The 24232-nt window shown below is 38.6% G+C and overlaps 1 protein-coding gene across 7 annotated transcripts in view; it reads right to left on the bottom strand.

The window, feature by feature from the left end:
* LOC131573125 (hepatocyte growth factor receptor-like) overlaps positions 1 to 24232 on the bottom strand; it is a 105548-nt gene that overhangs the window by 41119 nt on the left and 40197 nt on the right. For all 7 annotated transcript variants that reach the window (XR_009276134.1, XM_058826742.1, XM_058826741.1 and 4 more), the window contains exons 3-5: positions 15444 to 15635; positions 3593 to 3727; positions 2057 to 2230 (exon numbers count right to left, since the gene is read on the bottom strand). Coding sequence is in view for 6 of the 7 variants with exons in the window: in XM_058826742.1 (XP_058682725.1) it covers positions 2057 to 2230; positions 3593 to 3727; positions 15444 to 15635 (501 nt within the window). In the remaining variant the exon portion in view is untranslated. The remainder of the gene's footprint in view (positions 1 to 2056; positions 2231 to 3592; positions 3728 to 15443; positions 15636 to 24232) is intronic.

Raw genomic sequence — 24232 nt, 5'->3', positions numbered from 1 at the left:
TTAACAGCTAGCAATCCAATGGATTTAAGTACCCAGCTGCATTTTTTTCCTTACAAACCTTCTGGAAGCAACTTGTACTAACATCGGCATGCAGTAATTCGAGATTCACTTTAAGATCCATCAGTGTCACAGGTCCATATTCATTACAGGGGCAGACTGGGCTTGTGCTGGGCAGGCTGTGCTGAGCCACATGGGGAAGGGGAACGCCTAGCCAGCCTCACACCTGTCTCCACTGCCCCACGTCTGAGCTGTGCTCCCCTCCCAGCAACCTCACAGGGACTGCAAAGGCGGCTGTGGGGGATACACCTCTCGGTCTGAGCGCCTCTGCAGGGGCTCCAGGCTCTTGGTTCTTGAAACTGCTGATTGAACACGTGCAAAATTGAAATTAAAGAGAGCTACATGAATTCACCCCTCTGAAAATCAGAAACTAAGCAGTTCAGAGCCTGAGAAATATTGTTTGAGGCATGGAAATATACAGCCACTGATGGACAGTTTTTGAATTAAAAAACATTAAAGGTGCTTGAACTCTAGAGAAGATGAAACAAACTGTGCAGGATAGATGAGTACCTTGGGCCTGCAGAGGTACAGAAAGATGTATAAGAGCTAATTCTTACCGTATACCTTTGAATTGGTGATTCAGTCTGATACAGACCAAGGCTGGAAAGGATGATTCATTATCTAATATAACCTTTTTGAAATAAATGTGTTTTTTGTATAAAAGAAAAGTAAACTATTCACATTCTGCATGAGTAATTTTTATGCATCTCCTTTGTCCTAAGTGGCCATAGAAAGGGAAGCAAAGTGCACCCCCCTTCCATTTTCTATCCATTTTGGGTTTGATTCCTATAATTCTTCATTGTTTTTTCCCTGAATTTTGCTTGTGTTAATCCTAAATTTTGTGTCTGAAAGGTGAATATGGAAAAAACCAACCCTGTAAACATGTGTTTCTATACTTCTTTCTAAATTAGTAGCAGTTTTGCCTAAAACTTTAAAACTTAAAAATATTGTTGTATATGAAATCGTATGCCTGGATGAAAGAAATACATTATTTATTTAAAGCCCACTTTTTTTCTCCCTTTCTCTCTAAGAGTTTAGCATATCAAACTTTCATCTCTGTTTACAAGTTGTATTCTAAGAAAGGGAAATGTATTTTTAACTACACGATGCAGTTTAAATGCACTAACACAAGTGAATGGGTATAAATGCTACCAGAAATTTTATGCTTGCCCTTCCCTTAGATTTCTAGTCCATCAACTGCCCTACAAAACAGTTATGTCACACTTGACACGGGAAGATTTTGTTCCACGTACAGTACAAATCCTGCATTAACCAAATCTAAATTAGAACTGGAGCGTGCCAGTGCAGCTCTCTGCTCATCTGTGCTTTTTGTTCTCACTTCATGAGCTTTGGCCAGCTGGCAGCCGCCTCTGGTTGCCCCTGTCCTGGGGGAGCAGCTATAGGCTTGTTCCTCATTGGTGCCAAGTGGACCCATGGGAACAAGGAGCCAGGGAGGGATATTATGGAAAACCAACTCTGCCAGGAGCTTGGGTAGGGGAAAGAGGGGGTTTTTCTCACAAAGAAACACCAGGTTTTCCTCTAGCACTGGAGCCAGCACAGGGATGGATGAAGAGTGGGAACCAGAGACCTCCTGTGCTGGGTCTGGCTGTGGTGGCTCTGGGCAGGAACTGCTTTCCTCCACTTTTGTCTCCAAGAGAGGTCTAAGAGGAGGGATGCTCCTTTCTGTGACTGACTTTCCTGAAAGACCCCTGCCAGGCTGGCTCAGATCCATCTTGTTTCCCCATCTGAAGTGCTTTGTAGGGCCAGCAATCTCCCAAGGCTTCTAAGGATGATCAGACAAACCTGTCCATCCATGAGCATCTCAGCCCACTGTACTCAGGAAGACCATGTGCATCCAGTCACAGGATTTATGGACATCGAGGCTGAGGGGAAGTTGAGGAAAGCTGACAGTTTATCATGATTATATGAATAGAAAATGTCTACAGAGTGCAGACTCTTCTTCCTTCAAGAGACAAATGTGAGAAATCCACCACTTTACCTCATAAACCCTCGGCAAGCAAGTGTCCCGGGTCCAGGTGTTGCTGGGGCACTCCGAAGACCTGAGGCACTGCTGGCTGCACCAGCCACACTGCATGAAGGCTGGTGCCAGCAGGCACTGGCTGCAGGACCTGAAATGATGGCAGCCTGGCCCCTTCAGCGGGATCTTTGTTATCTGTCGATGGAGAGACATGATGAACACATCCTTTTAATACATACACTAAGTGGCAAGGAGAATCTCTATTTATGCATAGCGTGCTGGTGCTACTCAGATTTCAGATGTGCAAGCCACAGTTCGACTTCTCTTTAGCTCAGTAATTATAGGATCTTATAAGTAATTTAACTGACATGATTTTAAATTCGCTTGGGAGAAACCCTAAAGGCATCTTAATGTTATATACAGTTACTACCAGCATCTGGTGTTTACAGCAAGATAGCATTTTTTGCTGATGGAGAAAGAAAACATCAGTGTGCTCCTCCCATTCTGTATCTCCGTGTGCCTTAGCTTATATATTTGTAAAAACAGGCATGATGGCTATTTCAACTTTTGTGAGGCTGATTAATATCTGTGGCACAGTCACAGCTTGTGACTGCCCATGTACTTGTTTTTTAACACCTATCATCAAAAAATCTATGCTTTACCTAAAATACAAGCTAAAATTTATATTACTTAAAATATCAGGATAGTTATGAAATAGTCACTCTAAACATGTAAGAATTATTTTTGGTCAAAATATTAAAATCAATATATAATTACATTACTATATAAGTGTCTCATATTTCTTTATACTTCAGGACCTTCCTTAAATTTATTTTGCACATTTTCTGAAGATCACTCTTATAAATATCTCATACACTTCTAGTAAATGATTAATAACAATCTTTATGGCTGATGTATTTCTGTAAGTTCTTATAGAACTCAAGGGGTCAAATTATTGCTTATGATTACGGTTTAGGATTATCTGTAATATTATCTGCTGATGTTTTAAACCTATTCTTCAATGCATATCTACTTATGACAATAGCAAATTTATGATAGCTCTTCATATTTTATTAACTCTTTGTAGACTACATGCTAAAGTAATTTTCAAGCCTTACTGACTTACAGTTTTAAAGACACCCATGCAACTCTTGCACACACAACCCTCCTTAAAAAGTTACAATGCTACGACACAAACCAGCAAAAGCCAGGAAACAGAACCATTCTTTTCTTAAGCCATTGTGTGTTTTGTCTTTGCAAGCACTTGAATTAGAGACAGGGTTTCAGCCTTAAAATTTGCATTTCCTGGCTTTTGTTGGTTTATATCACCAGCTTTTACTTTATTTAAACATTTCTTGGTATTAGGCTGCAAGTTTGTTTAGCAGGGGAAAAAATATGTCTTGGAGGAAACTTGCACCCCAGTGTTCCGAAGGGAATGGCAGGGCAATGAGGGTGCAGCACATAAAGCAGCAGTGTGAACAGCTGCTCTCACCAATAGCTCTGTTCTGAAGGCAGGTTTACACAGTGCACAGGAGGATTAGATTATGAACCACTCACCTTTTTCCCAGTCACTACCAGGGTATAGCCATCATCTGCTAATGAATTCTTGACAACAACCTGGGGAGAGATGGGGTGGGAGTCTAGCTGAAAGCTGACATGTGGAGCTGTGGGTTCTGAACGGGAAACCACTATCTAAGAAAGAAAGAAATTTTGGAAATCAGCAGGCAGTATGTAACACAAGTGCATGCTGCTCAGATGTCTCATGCTCTCTGCTTGCATTAATTACTTTGCATTACATTGCATAATATTTTGCATAATGTTGCATCATAATCTGATTAAGGTGCTATAAAATCTACTTTATTTAATACAGAAAAATCATGGCTGTTGGAGGATCCTCAAAATACACTGTGTTTATTGAAATATGCAGGAGTCACTTCATGTTTCCTAGTCCTTCAATTTCAGGTATTTATAAATCACCATAAAAAATGAAGACAGGTCATTTAGTCAGTCCTATACATTTAAAAATCAAGAATTTTATCTACAGTGTCTATTTAAAAGAATCTTAAAACTCCAGGTCTTCAGAAGTCAAAAACATTTCCTTTTATTTTCAATTTGGTTCTTCAGTTTGAAAAGTAAACTTAACCTTGGGTCAACAGTCTCAGGTCTTGCTGCACGTGGGGCAATTAGATTGCAAAGCTATGTCAGGCACTGAAGGCTGCTGCTGAGGGCACCCTCAGAGCCACAAGTACTCAGAGATACCTATTGCTCTGACAAGCTCCTTGCAAGATTGGCTGGGCACCCTGAGCTCTGGCTCCTGTTGATTTCTGTGTGAGCCGGGTGTCCAGGACTGAGCATTCAAAGCACTTCTCAAATTACAGGGAATCTGTGGAGGCTCCTTTAGGAGATGCTCCAAAACAGGAGCCTAATTTAGTCATCCCGAAGGCCCTTTGCAAAACTTTCCCTCTCTCCCTCTCTCTCTCTCGATTTTAGGAGATCTTAGGGAGATTAGTCACACCAGTATGAAATTCCCCCACTACTCATCTCTCTGCATCTTGAGTTACCTAAATTCTTCTGAGAATCTGGGCCTACTCCTGCAAACACACGCCTAACTTTACTACTGTAACTTTGTTGACTTTAACGGGATGAGTCATGGCTGTTAAGCAGAAGCATAAAGCATCTGCAGCTCGGGGTGGATATTTGATAGCAAGATTTTATAGGCTTGGGCCTGCAATCCAGAAGGATGTGCTCCCAAATGCGATAGCATCAGGCAACAAAGGCAGAGGATTGTTTACACGAGGGAAGATCATGTTCATGTTTCAAAAGCTGTATCACGTGTAGTTTACTTAAGGAATTTAGATAATCAACATTTGCTGAGAAGTTAGGATTCAATGGGGTTCATTATTTAAAAAGATTGAAGCCATTCTGGAAATAACTTGTATGCCAAACGTTTCATTTTTTACTATAATGAAGCTTTTCTTCTGACTCTGAAGGCAGAGTCAGAACAGCCAGGACATTGACTTACATGATTTCAATGGCTTTTTGCACTGCCAAGGCCTTTCAACAAGATGGCTGACTCCAATACTAGACTTAGAGATGCTGTAATTATAGCTGATGTTTTGATGTAATTCAAGACTTAAATAAAATATATGAGCAGTTAATTCATGCCGATAACTGCTTCACATCCCAGAGGTATTTATAGTTTGGGGTTGTAAGAGGCTTTTTTTTCTTTAAAAATGAAACTGGCTTTGTTACAGACTTTGCTATGGATTTATTTCACAGCACAGAAAGTACAGATTTTAGAAATCAATAAGGTATGATCGTTTTTGGTGACACAGAAGTATGGTCTCTGACTCAGTGTAATAGTGCATGAGCTCTGTTTTTCTATTCAGGACAATGAAAAATAGAATGGACTGGAAAGCTGCATGAAAAAGCTTGATTAATGTTGGCATTATGGGGAGAGGTAGCACCACAGCTGCAAATACCTTTTTAGTTGATCATTAGCCATGTCTCATCTCGAATACCCACTGCTATAAAATGCTAAGAATTCTTTTCCATCATTAATCCAGGCTTCCTCTTATTGCCAAGCATTCTTTCTGATTGAGCCACAGCGTTAACTCTTTAAACACATCTGCATTCCAACCTCAGAGCAATACATGAAAATTTGGTTTCCATCTCTACAATCTTGGAAAAATTACTCGGTACTTTGAACACTGACTGACCTTTATTTTACTGAGGTTGATAGTCAAATCACCTGCTCAAGGCCCAAGTGACTAGACTTTGACCTCATGACATACAGGGAGCTCAGATTACACTTCCTAGCTCATGGAATAAAAGTTTGGATTTTGCTTAGAACTAATCTACCAGCCTACAGTGCTGCTATAACAGACACTAGATGCAAAAATGTTCTTTTTGGTATATACAACTGTGATTTTTGCACACATCAGCCCAGTCCTTGAAATTCTGTCTTACCCTTATCTGACATAATCCTGAAAAAAAAAAGTAATTTGAAGACACCTTCTACAGCAGGAGGAAGAAGCTACTTAGGACTCCAGTGTTGTTTGTATAAAGCTCTTATTTTTATGGCTTGGTACTGAACTGGTATGTGTGCAGCATAAACTTCATCTGCCATGGACACACTAGCATACAGGGACTACTACCATGAAAATGGTTCAGTAATATAGAAGGATTTCCCTCTGCAAAGAGTATAAAATCCTGGGGGTTTTGGGGGTGTCTTTTTTGGCAGAGGGAGAGTAGGTGTTGGATTATTTTGTTAGTTTTATTTACATTTTAGTAATTAATTTATTAACCAAGCATTTCTCCAGAGCATAAGAGAAATGAAAGCTTATTTCCATTCCTGCACTCAAGCAATTAGAAGTGAGGGAAGATCTAGCACAGATAATTAACCAAAGGAGAACAAATAGACGCTAGTAGTAAATGGTCAGTGACTGCAATAGTAAGAAGTCACCAGAGGTGTTCTACAAGCTGTGTGTGCTGGGGTCCATACTGCTCAATACACCTATAAATGAGTTAGAAAAGTGGTTGAGCGGTCCAGTGATAAAGTTTTGTGATGATCTGAATGTATTCAAGGTGGTTAGGATGAGGACAGCCTATGAAGGATGGCAGGAGGACTTTACAAGGCAGCATGTCAAGGCAATAAAATGACAGGTGAGTACCAACCAACAAAGAAAATTAATTTAAAGCAGCATATGATAGATAGTTATCTAACTGCTTAGCTGCAGCCAAAACCAACCTAATAAAAAGCTTAGAAACTATTAGATAAGGATTAGAAAACAAACCAGAAAACACCCTGATATCATATAAATTAATTGCTTGCCTGAAACTTAAAATCTCAGCGCAGTTCTACTTGCCTCCTAGCAAAAAGAGCATGTTAAAAAGGGGAAACCCTCAGAGAAGGGTAACAAAGATGATCAGTAGGTTGTAACGAACAATGATTTGGTATGGTACATGTGGAATCTCTATTAAAAATTAATAGAGAATCATGAGTGGGTAGAGACCAACCTTATACTCCCGTATACAACCAAAACAGGATTGTAGTCAGCTTGGGGTTGGTCTCTTCTCCCGAGCAACAAGTGACAGGAAAAGGAGAAATGGCCTCGAGTTGCACCAGAGAAGATTTAGGTTATATTTTAGGGACCATTTCTTTACCAAAAGGACTGTCATGCAGCGGAACTAGCTGCCCTTGGAAGTGGTTGAGTCACCATCCCTGAAGGCACCTAAAAGACATGTATACGTGGCACTTAAGGGCATTGTTTAGTTGTGGACTTGGCAGTGTTAGGTCAATGGTTGGACTCAATGATACTAGAGGTGTTTTCCGTCCTAAATTATTCTATTATTCCATGATTTAATTCTAATACAAATTCTAAACACCACCATAAGACAGAAACAAGACTTGGGTTCAAGGCAAACAAAAGAATATGACATCCTAGCAATATGTGATGACCTATAGTACTCCCTGCCAAAGGATGCGAATGCAAGAGAAATGCACATTCAAAGGGAAACTCCACAGGTACGTGGAAAGAGCTAAACAGACAAAAATCAATAGCTCAGGAAATCTCCAGAAAGGAAAATAGTTGGAGACTTTAAGGAGATGGTAGTAGCTATGTGTGTCTGGGTCACTAGGCATCCACTTGTCAATACCAGTGGAGACAGCACTGAACTAGATGGACCCTTTATTTAAATCTATGTGGCTCTTCTGATATCTTTTGAGAATCATGTTCAATACCAGTAACTATGACAAACACAATATTTATGTCTCTCTATTTAAAGAAAAAAAAAATTTTCTTCCAGCATAGCTCAGACTACTTCCATGAAGTATTTCCAGGAAGATAACAGCCAGCAGTTAATTAATTAATTAATATACTAATATATTTTTAATATTGGAAGTCAGCAATCACTTAGGTCCATGAACATTAAATTAGTAATTTAAGTATTATTTCATTGCCATCAGCTATTGTTAATGTTAACTATGAAGACTTGAGTCTAGGTTTGTCTGTGCATAATATGGCAAATTAAAACTGTAATAACTTGAGTTGAAAGCCAGCATGCAACAGCTTATTTTAAAAATCATTCCAATGCTCAGTTCTGCTAGTCAGCAGGATTGAATTACAAATGTCTACATGTTGAAATATCTTCTGCAAAAATGAGAGGCCTTCTAAAAGGAATCCAATCTAAGTATCATATTGTTATTTTTTCCCCTAGATGTCTGGCAGGTGTATGCCATTATCCAGCAGAGATAGGCTCAGGGTTAACTTTATTGTGCAATGACTCAAATGCCCTGGGATATGCAGCACAGCCTTGCAAAGGGCACATATGTAGCTCTCTAAATGCTGTATATCACTCTAATCCATGAAGAATATAATGGATTTCTTCTGAAGAGTGTAAGCTTTTCTACTCAAACTGAATATTAAAACATATGTGCTCTCAAACCAGTTATTCAGCACCAGGTGTTAATTTTAATTTGGCTATATGGATTTTGCATTATGCAGTGTTTGATACCCTTTTTTTCCCTGAGAGAATCAAGGACGTTCTTTACCACAGAAAGAACTGGTATCATAATTGTCAAAAGTAGAGCTACCAATATGAAAATGCTACTTATCAAGAGTTTACCACCATTTTCTGTTGGCTTAAAAATGAAAGCTGGAAGGATTGCACTATTCAGGTTCCTACAAATGCTTGTGTGCACAGTTTGCATTTGCCTTAAATAGGTCAGATTTCCAGTATTAAAAAGCCAGATGAATTGCTGTGCCACTGAAACAGGATAGCAGTGGGCACTGAGGACAACCTTTCTGATGACTCCATAGGCATCCCATCACTCTTTCCTCCTCCAGGCTCTGTAGGGTTTAAAGTCCATGCTCATATATTTCTTGACCTTCTTGCACTTGCTTCAAATATGACTTGCCACTTGCACGGGTGGGTTTTAGCACAAATACAGTTCTCTAGAAGGACAGGAACTGGATCAAGAGGAGACTGATAAATTCAAAGGTGCATATGGCTTCTGGTACACTATGGCATAAACTGGATTTGACTGAGCACAGTGAAAGATGCAAAGCTCTGTATTTCTTTGCTCTGCGTCAACTCATTTTGCTGACAGGCACCATGGCTCTGAGTCTTGATTCCTGGAGTGGTGAGGTCTTGTTGCCTTGCTGTTTGCAAGAGGAGAGCAATGTTGAAGACTTGGCTCTCTTACTGAATTCTCGGACAAATTTTCCCAATCCTTGAATGTAGTTACAAATAAAAAGCAGATGTGATGTTTTTTTCACTGATTTCTGTAGCATGCATTATGTTCCCTGGCACATAGTCTATGAAACCAGCTACAACACATGCTAAGTTCTCTCTTTTTGGGGAAATGAGATGGGTGTTGAAGTTTGGTTGTGGTGTTTGTTTTTAATGTAAGTATTCCTGGGAAATGAGTGTGATTATCAAGTATTCTGTCTACTTGGATGTGAGAGACAACAGATTTGTGCTCAGTGTGTGAGAATTTTCCAAAACATTGATTTGTGAGTGCCCTATTCCTATTCTTCATGAGACAGAATCAAAGACAACAAAAGAAATGGTAAGACAGCAAGTTAAGGAAATCCCAAAAAGCTCTTTATCATTCAAAGCAGAAGGAAATTATGGAAGTCATATGACAGAGAAGAAAACAAAAATAAATCTAAACACAGTAAAAAAATCTAAAACACAGTAAACAAAACTGAGGAGAAAGGAGTCCATAAATTACTATTAAGTGCCAAATATGGGTGCAATTTCCAGCTCAGAGTATCTTTGGGTGACTAAGTGACTAAGTGCCAGAAGCTGGAGGGTGCTGAGAAAGGTATGACTGAGTGCTCTTACCTGCCTTGTACCTCTCCCTTATTCATCTTAGCCCCTGCCAGAACTCTGCTCCTTGAACTTTTATTATTACCCCATATAACCTTTATTAGCAAAAAGTCTGGTTAAAAATACTGGGATATAATGGTTCTCTAGAATAAGGCTTACATTAAACTGTTGTTCGTCTAACAAGTGCAGAGAGCCCCCTGGGAGGTTGAGTGGCCTGTTGCCTGATGTGCAGTATTCCAGCAAGGCCTATCTGTAACATCACACTTTGTTTTTTGTGTCCAAAGCCATTTTCCAACCAGAATCAGTTCAGACATGACAGTGCATTACCATGTTTTGCTAATGCTTGGCTTTTCAGCTAGAGCTGGCTCATGTTCAGCCAGATGGGACAGGACTGCAGCCAGCATGTTGCTGATGGCACCTCAGAGTCTGTGTATGCCCATAGGAAGACCCTCTCCTCACTTCCTGAAGGATGGATGTCCCACTGAACCATGAGGATGAGAGGGCCCATGGTGGGGTCCCACATTCCACACTACTGCTGCCCCACTGTGCACTGAATTTCACTGGCATAGTCAGGAGGATGAGGCGGCCCTGCTGCCAAAATTGCATCTATAGAGAGTGGTTGCCTGTTGTAGCTGTAAAACACAGTGAAAACTTCTCTAGTCCCTCTTCTTCAAGAGGGTCACCAACAAGCAGTTGCGGTGCTTTTGCTGGAGTGCTACATTGCTGAGGCCAGCTCCAAGTGTAGGGGGCACATGCACAATTCTGTTTTCAAACATAATCTTAGGCTGAAATCCAGCCTCTGCTACATCAAGGGCATTGATCTCTTGTTCATTGTTACGGCTAGACCAAATGTGAGCTTTTAAGAATAAATCTTGTTAGACCTTCCCATATCCCACACTTCCCAGAGCTACCACAAAGATTTCCCCTTCCTGAAGAACTCATTTCATCATCACTCTAAAAACACTCTCTGAAGTGAGAGCCAGCTTCAGAAGAAACCCAAAACGCCTTGAAACCAAGCAAAAAAAAAAAAAATTATCTCAATATATTATGGAATTTTTTACAAACTATAATTTCCCCAAATAATGGCTGGTAATATAAGTGTCTTTTCCAGTTGTGAGTTGTATTCTTATTGCAGCTTCATTTGAGCAGAATAACACTGTTTTACATCAGCTGAAAATCTGATTCCTTAGCTATAGCTGTGTGACTGGGTGCTGTTTTCTAATCAAATAACCACTGTGAAATACCTGATTCACTTTGCACACAACAGCTGTAGTTACAGCCTGCGTTCCCAGTCACAGTCTGAAAACAAGCACAATAAGAAAGGCTGAACAGCTGCAACTTCTCCGCAGAAAAAAAAAGAGAAGGGAAAAAAAAGTTTGTTGTCAGGCTCCAAGCTTAGGAAGGAAGTAAAACCATTTTTCTTTTCTGTCTCATGCATGTCAGCTGTCTTAGAAAAATTATTACTGGTCTGTTTTGCAACAGAAACTCCACAATATTTAGTAAACTACAAACTCCAATCTATTCATGGCCAAATACAGATTTGACATTTCTGAGGGAGCCAAAACATGCTCAGTATGTGAATGGGCTGCAGTACTTTTCAGGGGAGATCTGGAATTCACCTCATGGCCCTAATTATCCTCCTTAGAAGAACACATGCATCTTCTGTATTTGGACCATCCAAATTGATTTTATTTTAGTTCCAGATTTTGGCTCAAAAAAATTAAACATTTAGTGAAGGAGGCTATATTTACTTTCCAGTATTAGTGCTTTCCAAAGCTGTTCAACTGAGTAATTCTATTTTATCAAATTAAAAGCAGAAAACAACAGGTGAGTATTCCTTGGTTGGATAAAACATACCTGCCTTTGCTTTCTGATTAGTACTGGTTCTTTAGAAGGCTTTTTTTAAATAAGTAAGATGTGGACTATGTTCTGAGTTGGATCATTAATAATTCTGATGGGTAATGCTATAAGCTTTGGAGGAATCACTTGTAAAAGTAGGAACTACTCATTGTGATACATCCCTAAATACTTCAAAACTCCAGAATATGGTAGCCATCACCTACAGAAGGAAAAACATACATGTTAAACCTGTTGAATTTTGCAGCAATGCTGTGCTATAGCCATAAGGTAAAGAGGTGAAAATAGATGGAGATAGAAATAGAGTTGTAGACAAGAGGAACATAGGAAGGTAGAAAGTGATGAGCAGAAGAAAAACAAAAGGAGATGGAAGGATGACTAGAAAGAGGAAAGAAAAAAAAGACAGAATCAAGTGTTTGGCTGCTGATCAAGTAGAAGCAAGTATAAAGGGGGTATATGAGAAACATTTTCAAATAAATTTCTCTCAGGTTCAATAGCTTGCTGCTTCACAAGTGCAGGCTTGGAGCTTCAACTCAGTTTAGGTGAGATGATCTCAAAGTTTTCAAGAGGTTCCCCCTTCCCCCAAAGTGTTTCATAACAAATAAAAGAAACCCTAAATTAATACAGCAAAAACGTGATTCAAATGTTCATTACTTTCACCAAACTGCTACGTATCTGGACACTTCAGGGTGCTGTTGTCAAAGACAGAGAAATTACTTCTTTTAATCTCATGCTGCTAGCAGGGAAATTTATGTCAGAAACTAAATTGTCTAAATATAGTAAGGTTTGGTATTTCAAAGAAGATACAAGATGAACTGGGTGCACTCAAAAGGCTGAGCTAATTTTTTAAATATAGAAAGGTATACATGAATACTTTTTTCTTTTGCTTTTAAATAGTTGGCATGATAATATGTCCTCAAAATACCAACACAATACAACCAGTTTTAAAACAGGTTCCCTGATAGATAGAATTTTGTAACTAATTCTCTCTGAAAGCGTGTCTGTGTCTGAAGTCAGCTTTGAATAGCTACAAGTTACAAGGGTTGCACGGAAAAATTCAATATTTGCTTGTACAAAGACCTAAAAATATCAGTCCAAATGACTGTGCAAAAGTGAGACGCATAATAAGTGAAGAGCTGAAGATTCTTTGCAATATGTTCCAACAGATTTGTGAATGAAACAAAAAACTCATTATATTTCTTTGTTAAAAATGTGTGGAGGTCTTTGGGTATATATTTTTGATGAATTAACCCATTTGTTAGATTATCCTGATTTTTTTACCCATTTTACCTCAGTAATGGTCATATAATAGCTTAATTTTTAATGATCTAAATCTCATTGCAGTTAATAGCTATATTTCCATAGAAACACTACAAATCTGCTTTAGTTGGGCATTTCCTAATGAACACGTTTGAAAGCACTTCCTAGATTACTATTAGAGAAAACAAAAAGAGAGCATGAAATTCTGCAAAAAATCTGTGTCTGCTCTATCCTACAGATTTGGTATCCTTTCCAAAATAATTTAAAGACAAAAAAAAAAAATACTTTTACTTGGAAGTAGTATCATTAAAGGTAGTCACTATACACTTTCTCCTCTTAGCTGCACTCAACCCTCAAAAGAAAGAGCTCAAATTTAGTACAATATCAGCCCAATGCTGACTTCCCCCTGTAGCTGAAGCCAGTCTGATTCAATGATGAGAATATTTCTGCTAATGGCCATGTGCAGTTTACACAATAGCCTTTTCTTTTGATCTGTAACTGAACCTGGAATGGGAAATGTATTCTGGAAATATTTAATTGTTCCTTGAGTTGAGCAAACATCTAAATGAAGTATGTGCTGCAGGATTTGAATGAATAATTTAAAGAACATAATAAATAAAAATAATGCTCCCTTGTGCTTTCTACCAAACCTTCCTAAAAGCTTTGTGACAGCCCAGAAGTAATGCTGGGAGTAAGAGAGTCGTTGTTATTAATTGTATTTTGTGGGTAAGGAAATTACTTCAGAAAGGTTAAACAAATTGCTCATTTCTCTGTGTGAATCAGTATCTGCTTTCAAGAACAGAACACAATTTGGGCCTAGCTCAATGTGTAGCTCTTAGCATTTGCCTTTCCTGCATAAAAGGCAAACCACAGCTTAAATTTATCAAGGTCACCATGGAAAGTTAAGGTAAAACTGGCTGGGTTGTCATTGAAAGATATGTTAAATTTTTTGGAGGAAAAGGGAAACATGATTTTCTATATTTTTTCATCTGTCCTTTCTGGCAAATAATTTTGAACTCCTTGCCCATAGAAGCATTATATAATTTGCATTACACAGCTGGTTCTGTCTGCTAGGGTACCAGTGCTGTGTTCAGTCTGTGCAGAAGACTGGAGGTACAGAATTCCCTTTATCCAGAAAGGGTGCATACACTGAGGGCAATATAAAACCATATCCACTGCATGTGGCAAGAAAATGAGGGGAAGGGAGAGAAGAAAGGAAAGGCTTAGTTCCATTAAAGGCTACATGTGCCCAAGTATTTTCTGATGGAAGGTTATGGGAAATGGGAAAACTAGAATGGCACAGCAACTGATGGTCTTATTAACTCTCTGTAGCCTATAGAACAAGAAAACCAGAAGACTGTAAATACTTCAGGAAGTTTTCTAGAAGACAAATATTATTGGCAAATTGAAATAACACAGGTCCTTGGGTGCAAGAACAATCCAGGCTAAGATGTACATCCAGGCTGGACTGTGTGGCAGCTGGAGAAGCCAAGCTCTCCAAGGAAGTTACTATAGGATGATAGTGCTTGAAATAAGATGGGTGAACTCAAAGTATTTTGTCTTTGTCTCCTGGTGTTTGCTTTTGACTGCCAAGATTTTAAGACTGCTGCTTGTATGCATTATATTTATTTCATTAGTCACCTACAAAGAAGTCATGTAGTATAATCTACCTGTCTAGATTAGTTATGTACTTAGTGGAGGAAGGGAGACTACTTAGGAGGGTGATGTATCACATTTTAATGAAAAACTTATTTTAGGACAGGAAGAACTGTAATCCTAAAAGAACAGAGTGAGATAGGAGTGAGCAAGAGCCTGAAAATCTAATACACATTCAGAGAAACTTGAAAGTAGGTGGAGAAGGAGCTAATCTCAATTCTACAGCTCTGAGTCATAGGCTATGGGTACACTAGCAAGGAATTTAGTGTCAGAGAAGTGGATCAGTATATAGAAACAACTAATGCTGAGGGTCCTGTTTCTACATTATAAACTGTCTTGCCATTTTTTACTGAATGGATTTAATCTGATCCTCTAGAGTAAATGAGCACACAAAGTGTATTTTTGAAGCTGTTTGAATAATCAGTCACTGTTTTAGACCTTTCTGCCCCAGCTGGGGTTGAGGCATATTTGATGTCTATCCAAGACGGTGCTTTCAGTTTAGTCTTTGAAAGAACTCTTGTTTGTATGGACCAAAATTGTTCTGTGAACTAAGACAGCTGGAGATCATGGTAGAATTTGCTCCTCAACCACTGTTCCAAACCACAAACTCCAGGTGAGCACTTAAAATACTGAATGCTCCACTAGACACTTTATTTATATTCCAGAAGCTGTATTATTTTTGGCAATTTGAATTTTCTAATGCCCCTTTTAAACTGAGGTAATAACGCTCTTCCCTTTTCACCATCCTGCTAAACTTTAGTATGTTTTTTTATAGTGAAGTTATTGTAGTAATATTTACCTGCATGAAGCGGCCCTCAGAAGTTCCCAGATTAGCAATGGTAAGGTTCCCCTTGGTGAAGACAGATATGGAAGTTAACAGGACGCTGTTGAACTGGCCCATGAACAAGTCAACCCTCTGCAGAGGAGTCGTAACTTCTAAGCGATATTCATCATCTTGTGCTCTGCAGTACGAAGCGTTTCTTGAAAAAGCCTGTTTGAAAATGAAGTACAGATGAGTACTTTATTTATGAGTAGCACTAGATCTTTGTCAGAATGAAGTCATTTAGCACAAATGCATTCGACCAAAAGTATTTTAAGATGTTTCAAACTTAATTGCTTCATCAGTTATGATGTTCCATGAGGAAGGCAAAAACTTCTTAATGTCATGGGAATGTTTCTATTAACTTTTAAAATCACGTCTGCAGGAATAAGACATGGGGTCTTTAACTAGATGATATGTGTATAAGCACATATATCAAGATATCCTTCTCATAGTGACTTCCTTAATGCTGCTTCTCTAAGATTCTGAGAATTTTTGTACTGCAGAGCCTGCCCAGTTACACACCTACTTCTAAAACAGTTTCCTAGAAAAATATTTTCTAACAGCAACATGATTTTTTTACATGAAAATAACAATTTGCAATATTCTTTCCCCTCTATTTTCACCACCTTTTTCAGAGATAAGACACAAAAGTGGAGAAGAAGCCAGAGAAAGAAAAGGGAGATAAGTTAGGAAAAATAGGTTTCTGATTGTATGTTTAAATGAAACTACGGGGAAGACAGATTTTGATAATTACTCAGATTATTGTATTGATCATTTATGGTTCAGGCACTATTTCATCTGATCTCTACATGTCTCAAGTGTACTAAAATAATAGCTACATTTTCAGGATTTTCTCTTTCTTTTTGGGAACAGAGATTGTATGTTTTTAATTTTCATTGGAAATAGTCTTGCACAATACACTGTAAGTTATCTCTGAAGAAGAATATAACCTCCTAACAATTCAATAGAAATCTATTAACTGATAATTTCATTATTATTGATATTACATCATCTGTTTTGGGGACATTGTATAAAGATAATAACCAGGAATCCCTTAAAGGATATTTAACCAGCTTAAATTTGGAAGTCATATATCATGTTCCCACTGTGACATATTTTATGAATAAACATTTAAGAAGATTATAAAGGATCTTATGGTGGTTCCCTCTGTTAAAATCAATAGTGAGTTTAATTTCTCTTATTTTTTATTGATTTGTTTTTGTCACAAACATGCTTTAAAAAATCTTTTAAGAAACTTGAATGAAACCTTTTCAAGACAGCCAAGAGTTCTTTTTACTAAGTCAAATAGATCTGCATCATACCCTTAAAGAGCATGTAGGAGTAAAATTTTATTGTCCTCTTTTCTAGATTCAGATGTCTTTCTTCAAAGTATGAAAAGGAAAGCAACAAATGAAGAATTTCTTGTTGGGCTAACTGGTGAATTCTGGACTGAAATCCAAGGCATTGAAATTACTATCAACAAAATGTTCAACCTAGTAGCTCAGCCCTTTGCTGTTGATTTTGGTGTTCCTGAGCTGAGCCCAGCAACAGCATTGGCAAGTGAGTTCTTCTGTGGTCCCTAGGAGCTGCAGTCAGCCCTGGTGACAGATTTTCTGAAGGTGCCCTGCCTGTCAATTTATTGTATCATTTAGGTGAAAGCGTACATCAGACCAAATGAGCAGTTGAAATCTCTGTGCAGTGTCTTAATGTTATAGAAAAAAGGGTTCTAAATTAGATCTAGTACAGCAGTGACTTAACAGTTCAGTTATCCACATACTAAAGGTTTTACTGTATTAGTTTTCTTTTTAACTGTTAATATGCAGTGTATTTTGTTCAGCAGGAACTGAACTAATACTTTGAACTAGGAACACTGAACATACTTTAAGTATTTTTTAACCCAGTGTTTGACTGGGTTAAATCCTCAATGGGCAAGTTTAGCTTTTCTTTGTTTTGGCCACCGAACGAGCTAAAAGCTGTATTCTTTTAGACTCATATCCTACCCAGTCTAAAAGTATTTCTGAAACATCTGTGCAGATTACTCATACAATGAGTATGAATAGTTCAAGTGCAGAAAGATGTAAAGTTTTCATGCTTCTTGAAATAAGGCAGATTTCTGATTTTACCCTCCCCCAACATAGGATCTTTACTCTTTCCTGTAACTGCTTTTTTTCCATAAGCGAAGACTTTGGAGAGAGATGTTTCTGTACTAAGCTTAATGCACTTCCTCCTACATAGTCATTTCAGCACAATTCAAACATCCTAACATGCTGCCTCATGAAACTTTGTTCAAGCTCTTTGGAAAAAGTGGCTAGATTTTCCTGCTTGCCCTGACACCTTTCTTAGCTCCTCCAAAGTCAGCTCAGCCACAAAGTCAGCTCAGCTTTCCTCAGACATGCCATAATTTTGTCTATCTGCTGAAGAACCTGCAGAATGTTACACATATGGTTCTTAGAAAACCTGGTGCTTCATGGATTAAGTATAATGTAGGGTTGGCTGTTAAGAAATAAGGAAGGCTTTGATCTTTGAGTTGAAATGCAGAGATTAAAAGGCTACTTGGAAAACTAAAGGAAGATCAATAACAGGGACAACTTTGTCAAAGATGCTGCTTTAAATTAACACTTTTAAGCCTGGTTCTCTCTCTCTCTTTCTCTCCATCTCTCCCTCCCTCCCTCCCTCCCTCCCTCCCTCCCAGTATACACATAACTATCCATTTGGCTGTCAATGTGGAAAAATAACTGATGTCAGATGATGCACTCTGGATATGATGCCAAGTTCCACTGAGAAATCACACAACTATTGAAATGGATGATTACAGCACGAGTAAGTGCTTGGATTCAGCTATATTGCTTCTCTTGTAGGACAAGAGGTGCCAATTGTGCCTGTGATTCATAGAGAGGGCTTTGTTACTGTTAAGCTGGCACAGGTGTGCTCCTGGAATGCAGTGAGGTGTGAGCAAGCCCTGCCTTAAAGCTGTGTCCAGAAGGCTAGAAGATAATTAATGTTATCGTATTTGTTCATATGGGAAGTTGTGATGTTTTGGAATTTACCCTTGATTTGGTCCATAGAAGACAAACATGCCAAAAAAATCTCTAGACATCACTGAGCTGAGGTATCAGGAGCTGCCACATTTTTGCAGCTAGCTGATGGTTTAAGTGTCATATGCAGTAAGCATAAAAATAAAATATTTCAGATGAAGTTGCACATTTGAAGCCAGGAGTGCAGGGAAAGAAAGCAGGGAAGGAATTATTACAGAAACTAATAAAAATCTCAGAAAAATACCTGTCTAGGTTGGTGTCAGAAAAATGATCCAAAAGTCTAGTCTCTAGCCTGAATACTATACCCAGGGGAAAAAAAATTCCGAATATATTTTTGTGAGCTTTTCTCTAATTTGCAGTGATTGCAAATTGAAGAAATACTCCTCTAGGCTCCTTCCAGAGCTGGTCAAATCCTGCCCTTAGTTAAGTGCAGTGCTCATATAGAAAGTGATATTATGTATAATGTCTTGATATTATGTTTAATGTCTTGAATAAACTGGAAATCAATGACTTAATCACTCCAGAACATTTCATACTGTCTTGTGAGCCACTAGGAGGACATCATTAAAATTTAATTTGACAAATTGGAGAAATGGTCTGAAGGTAACTAGGTGATATTTCCTAGTGTCAATCATAAAATAATGCAGTTATGCTCTAAAGCTCAAATAAAAGTAGGAATATGCATGGGTTTTATTTCCTGATGGTTTGTTTATATGACTTAACTTGTTGGCTGTCAAGAATCAAAATCCTAAGTATCAGGTTTTTTCTTTCTGCTATGAACACTGAGATTCTCTCTCAGGAGAAGTGGTCACCTACAAGAACCAACTGCATTCCTCCTTTCATAGAATCAAATAATTCCTTAGGTTGGAAAAGACCCTTAAGATCTATGGCATAACATAGGGAGTAGGGAGAAATAGGCTATTCTTAAATTACCTGGATCCAGATGTCTGCAAAAGGCAAAAATCCTTTCCCAAAGAAACTACTGTAGTTTTTCTAAATGAATTGGTGATTCTACATAACAAATTGGGTACCAAGACCATTAAAATCTAAGAGAGTGTATAAGTTCCCTATCTTTTCTCTTGTGGAAGTCAGTGAATTGAGATGAATAATCAAACTACAGTTTTCAGAGTGGGTCCTAAAGGAATCAAACACATAATAGTGAAGAATTTATATGTACAGCAGACTCTGAACAGGAAGAGTAACCATGAGGAACACAGAAAAACCTTATCATATTTTCCTCTTTAAATATTTCTGTATATTTTCAGCCAATATAGCTTTGCTGTTCTTGATACAACTTAATTTTCTGGGTAGTCTGCATTATTTCTCTTCAGGTGAGATGTGCATTTGATCACTGCTTCTCTCCACTGAAAATACAGGAACGTAATTCTGGCACAAATAATTCAGTGAAGCCAGATAGTTGTCTGAGGGTGAGAGTGACTTGATCATCATCATGGTAATGATGGTTCTTGTAATCCTAAGGAAGGGAAAAATGAATCATATTGAAGGGCTCAGTTTTGCCAGTGGAAGCCAATTCATGTGCTAAACAGTTCCCATAAAAGCAGAGCCACAGTGCTTCTGGTCTCCTTGACTGGTGAGCAACACCTTGAGGGTGTGTGGGTGCTGTGAACTCAGTCCAGTGTTCATGCAGGACAGAACATGTCTGGGACAGGGGACTGGGTTCTCTTCTTCTAAGAACTCCTGCTGAAGCAATGAAGCTTTACTCTAAAAGCTAGAAGAGTTTCTTCCTCTTTTTGTTTTAAACAAAGAATTTTTTCCCCTCTTCTTCCTTCCTCTTCTTCCCAATACTATTCTTGTATTTGAAAGCAATTCAAAGAGTTTTATATGGAATACAGAGAAAGCATATCCCTTTCTGAGAATAAAATTTTTGAAAGAACTCCATCAGTGTAAATTTTTACACAGCATCATTTCAGTAACTCTTAATACTTGTTGCTTTGATCTACTCCTAAAATGAGATGGAGAAGGAAGCCACTGTACTGATGCTCCACTTAAGGTAATAGGTAAAACAACATCCATGTTAAATGTAATTAGTTAATACAAATTAAGATGATTTCATGTTCTTTTGTCAAGATCATTCAAAGAGTTATTTGCTTTTGTCATTGAACAGTACTGCATTAGTTCTCATAATCTGGTTAGTGCATTAGCACTAAGTAAATCTTATTGATTCAGCAGGCAAAATGGACCTAAGTAATCTTTGTATTTTGCTGATTTCCTTTATATTAATTCAGCATTTAACTCAGTATACAGATTATCAAAGAAGAGGTGTTGACTAATTACACATTTTTAAGAAATAAAGTAATGCATTTGAGATATTGTGCTGATGAAAGCACTTTTGCTGTACATTTGTAGTGTCTATTAGGTGCATTTTTCATAGAAGTCCTTTATTAACATGGAAGCTGTGGTAAAATAGAAAAGCTGGGAATTCCATCTAGACCAGCTATCCAAAGATGATGCAGAGTGTGGAGACCCTTATTCCAACAAAATGTTACATAGCAACTGCATGTCTAGCCAAAACAGTGGTGCAAGACACATGTGGGACAGAAAGAAGTCAAGAAACTAGAAGAAAATCATGCAATCTGCCCTAATTTCCACAGGCTGTGTATAAAAGCAGGTGACATCTTTCCTACAAAAATTAAGAAGCCATTATCACTTACTGCAAGACCACTTCTCTTGCATTTCTTTGTTTTCACACACCCTGTAGACTGTGCAAATAATAATTTCATATGGTTTATGCTTGCTTTCTGAACCATTTATGCCATGGATCTTCTTCCTCAGCATTATTATTTTTTTTTATATTTACTGTGGGATTTGATTCTGGTTTTACTTGTATGTTTGGAAATGAGGAGTAATTCCACCCCTGATGCAAAAGCTGTCTGAGATCAGAAACCCACATGCCACCTACAAAGTTTGAGTAACACTCAAAAGCTCTCTCCTGGATAATAATTACCTACTGTTGCTTTAGTGAGCAATAATGATGGCCAGATGTGGTCCTGAGTCAGAATAAGTAGAGTAAGTAGAAAACTGCTGAGGTAAGGTGGGTGCTGAGTGAGCTGAAAGGCAGATGTCTGCTTTGTCAGGACTTATGTGTCTCCCCATTGTTTGGCAGCAGAACACGAGAAAAATTCATTGCTAGCTTAGATGTATCAAGCACCTACCAAAGCCAGGTGGGATGAATCCAGGACTTAGATCTGCACACAGTGCACTGCATAATCAGCTTCTCTTTCTCTGGAACTTGGAATTGTGCTTAAAGAAATCCAAGCAGATCTTTCAGAAGGGGCTAAGATGGCCCCATTGCAGAACAGTCATCAGCAGACTTGATGTGAACTTAATCTGGGATTAAGGAGTCTTAGAATTTGGTCTGAACCCAGGAAAAGAGCCTCAGATCTGAATATTATACATCTTCAGGGAATGTCCTTAGTATTATATAACTACTAGTATATATTTTGGACATCTCTTTTTGTGGGACTGTAACATTTTTCTAATTTGCAAGGCTATACAGGATGAGAAAATTATACCTTGTCCAGTTCTAGCCTTTGGATTTATTTAAGGGCCTTCAGAAACTGAGACATAAAGACCACATAAACAGACATCCATTTTAACAAAATAAAAATTACTTTCTGCCTGAAATGATATCTGTGCAATTCCAGAGAAAAGCAGCAGAGTCACTTTTCCACACTAATAACCGATAGGGAACCCTGCCTTCAGTGGAAGAATTTGATTAAAAAGTCTGGAAATGGAACATTATTAGTAACTCTGGCTGATAAAGCTGTGCCCTTTGCAGAAAATGGTAGTTCAACGGATTCTACTTTTTCACAGAGAAATCCAGCTTTCATCAAGAAGATGATAAAATGCCAAGCAGCAGCACTAAGAAGCAAGGAAAGATAGGTCCCCAACTGGGCACCAGAAGGAAAACTGTAGTTTTTGCAGCCATCTAAGAGGTTAGCCCCCAAACTCCATAGCTCCTGGGGCTCAGAAGAGTCTGAAAAGGTATCTACCACTAGGGGTGGTGAGGTACTTTCCAAAAAAACTCCCTGACCTGCCTTTTTCCTTGTTTTGTCTTTTTCTCAGGAACTCCCTCATGAGGGTGTCCATGTGGCCAGTCCCAGAGATGGAACAGCCCTTAACTCTGTAGACAAGTGTTTGCCAAATCTGGTTTAGCCCGAGATAACCTTACCCAGACCCACACCCATGCTCTACAACTCATGCCCGTGTTTCTCCTTTAATGCAGTTTAATTGGAGACCAGACTCTCCCTGCAATCCCTTATGCCAGGCTGTTTGCCCCAGTCAGGTCCTCCATGGCCAGGTGGGTAGGTGGCCATGTACCTACTGGTGGAGGGCAGCTGGCTGGTGAGCAAACCCTGCCTTGCACTCCACTGGTACAGGCACAGCAGAGACCCCCAGTACTGCCAGGACTCAGGGCAGAGAGACAGTGAGGATAGAACAGGAATGTGGAGGCAGCCTATCCCCTTATTGGTAGGGTTTAAGGGTGTCTTAAAGCGCCAGTGCACTCTGCCCATCATTCTGACCTCCTCATTTATTGTTCTGAGACGTCAGAACCCCACAGAGGAGCTTGCATACAAATTGGAACAGATTTTGTGCCCAGGCAGAGTGCTGCATGCCGTCTGATATAGCATTTCCAGAGGAATAAATGACTGAACTAATCTAATGGATTCTGGTGCCTGACTTTTAGGGAAAATACTCAGTCACATTCTACTTGCAATATAAAAACATCTCCATGCTGTGAGATTATCTAAGTAGTTTACAACCACACATTTTAATCAGAGATACGTGGTGTTATTTTTAAAGCTGCCAAAATTTCATGCCAAATGCTGTGGAATATTGCAGTTAAAGGGCCTCAAAAGAGTTATTTGTCTCTGTTTATTTTATTAAATATTCTTAGACACAGCCTTAAGAGTACAGATCAATAAGTGCCTTTGCGGTTTCCTGATAGAAGGCAGCAATTATTTTCTTCCATTACAATATAAGCATAACCTAATTTTACTCATCTATCATGTGTGTAATGCTAATAAAGAAGCATCACCATGTGTTTATTTTACCCTCACTTTATTTTTTGTTTTGGTGATCTTCTCTTTTCCTTTCATGTTTTCCAACTGTTTACGCTTTTTGTTTCACAGGAGTCGTGACCAGTCTAACTTTCTGGGAGCATGGGAGGTGGCAAAAACCTGTCAGTGGTTTCTCTTTTCCTTTAAGGTCTAAGTATTTTAGGCCTTCACCTGAACTTTCCTGTAGAAAAAACAAAGACATAAGATCTTAACAGAATTTGGATTTCATTTTTACAGGTGTTTTATCATGTAAGTCCATAATGATTAAAGTCAGGTAATTTGGCTTACAATTGTTTAGTATGTAAGAGATGCAGAAAGGACCAAAAAAGCTTGTAAAATCTTGATCTATCTAATGACAACTGACATGTATAGTTGAGATTGTCAAGGCTAAAATCAACTCATCTTCCTCACCTTAAAAATCCCATTTAATCCATGGTAAAGATGCACACTATTGGACTATGTCTGCAAATGGAGTAAATGTCTCCTCATCTAAGCATACCTCTGCTTTGAGGATACCACACTGGGGCTGATAATGACTAACTGACCAAATAAACTCTGCTTAAAGACTACAACCAGTTTTCTCTTCATTGTGGGAGATTCCTGCACAGTGATTCAAAACCCCCCCACAGCAGCTACCTCTCAGATATCT

The sequence above is a fragment of the Poecile atricapillus genome, chromosome Z (genome assembly GCF_030490865.1).
Source record: "Poecile atricapillus isolate bPoeAtr1 chromosome Z, bPoeAtr1.hap1, whole genome shotgun sequence".
In the NCBI taxonomy this organism is placed as follows: Eukaryota; Metazoa; Chordata; class Aves; order Passeriformes; family Paridae; genus Poecile; species Poecile atricapillus.
Note: the sequence above shows the minus strand (reverse complement) of the source record. Positions and strands in the feature narration are given on the sequence as shown.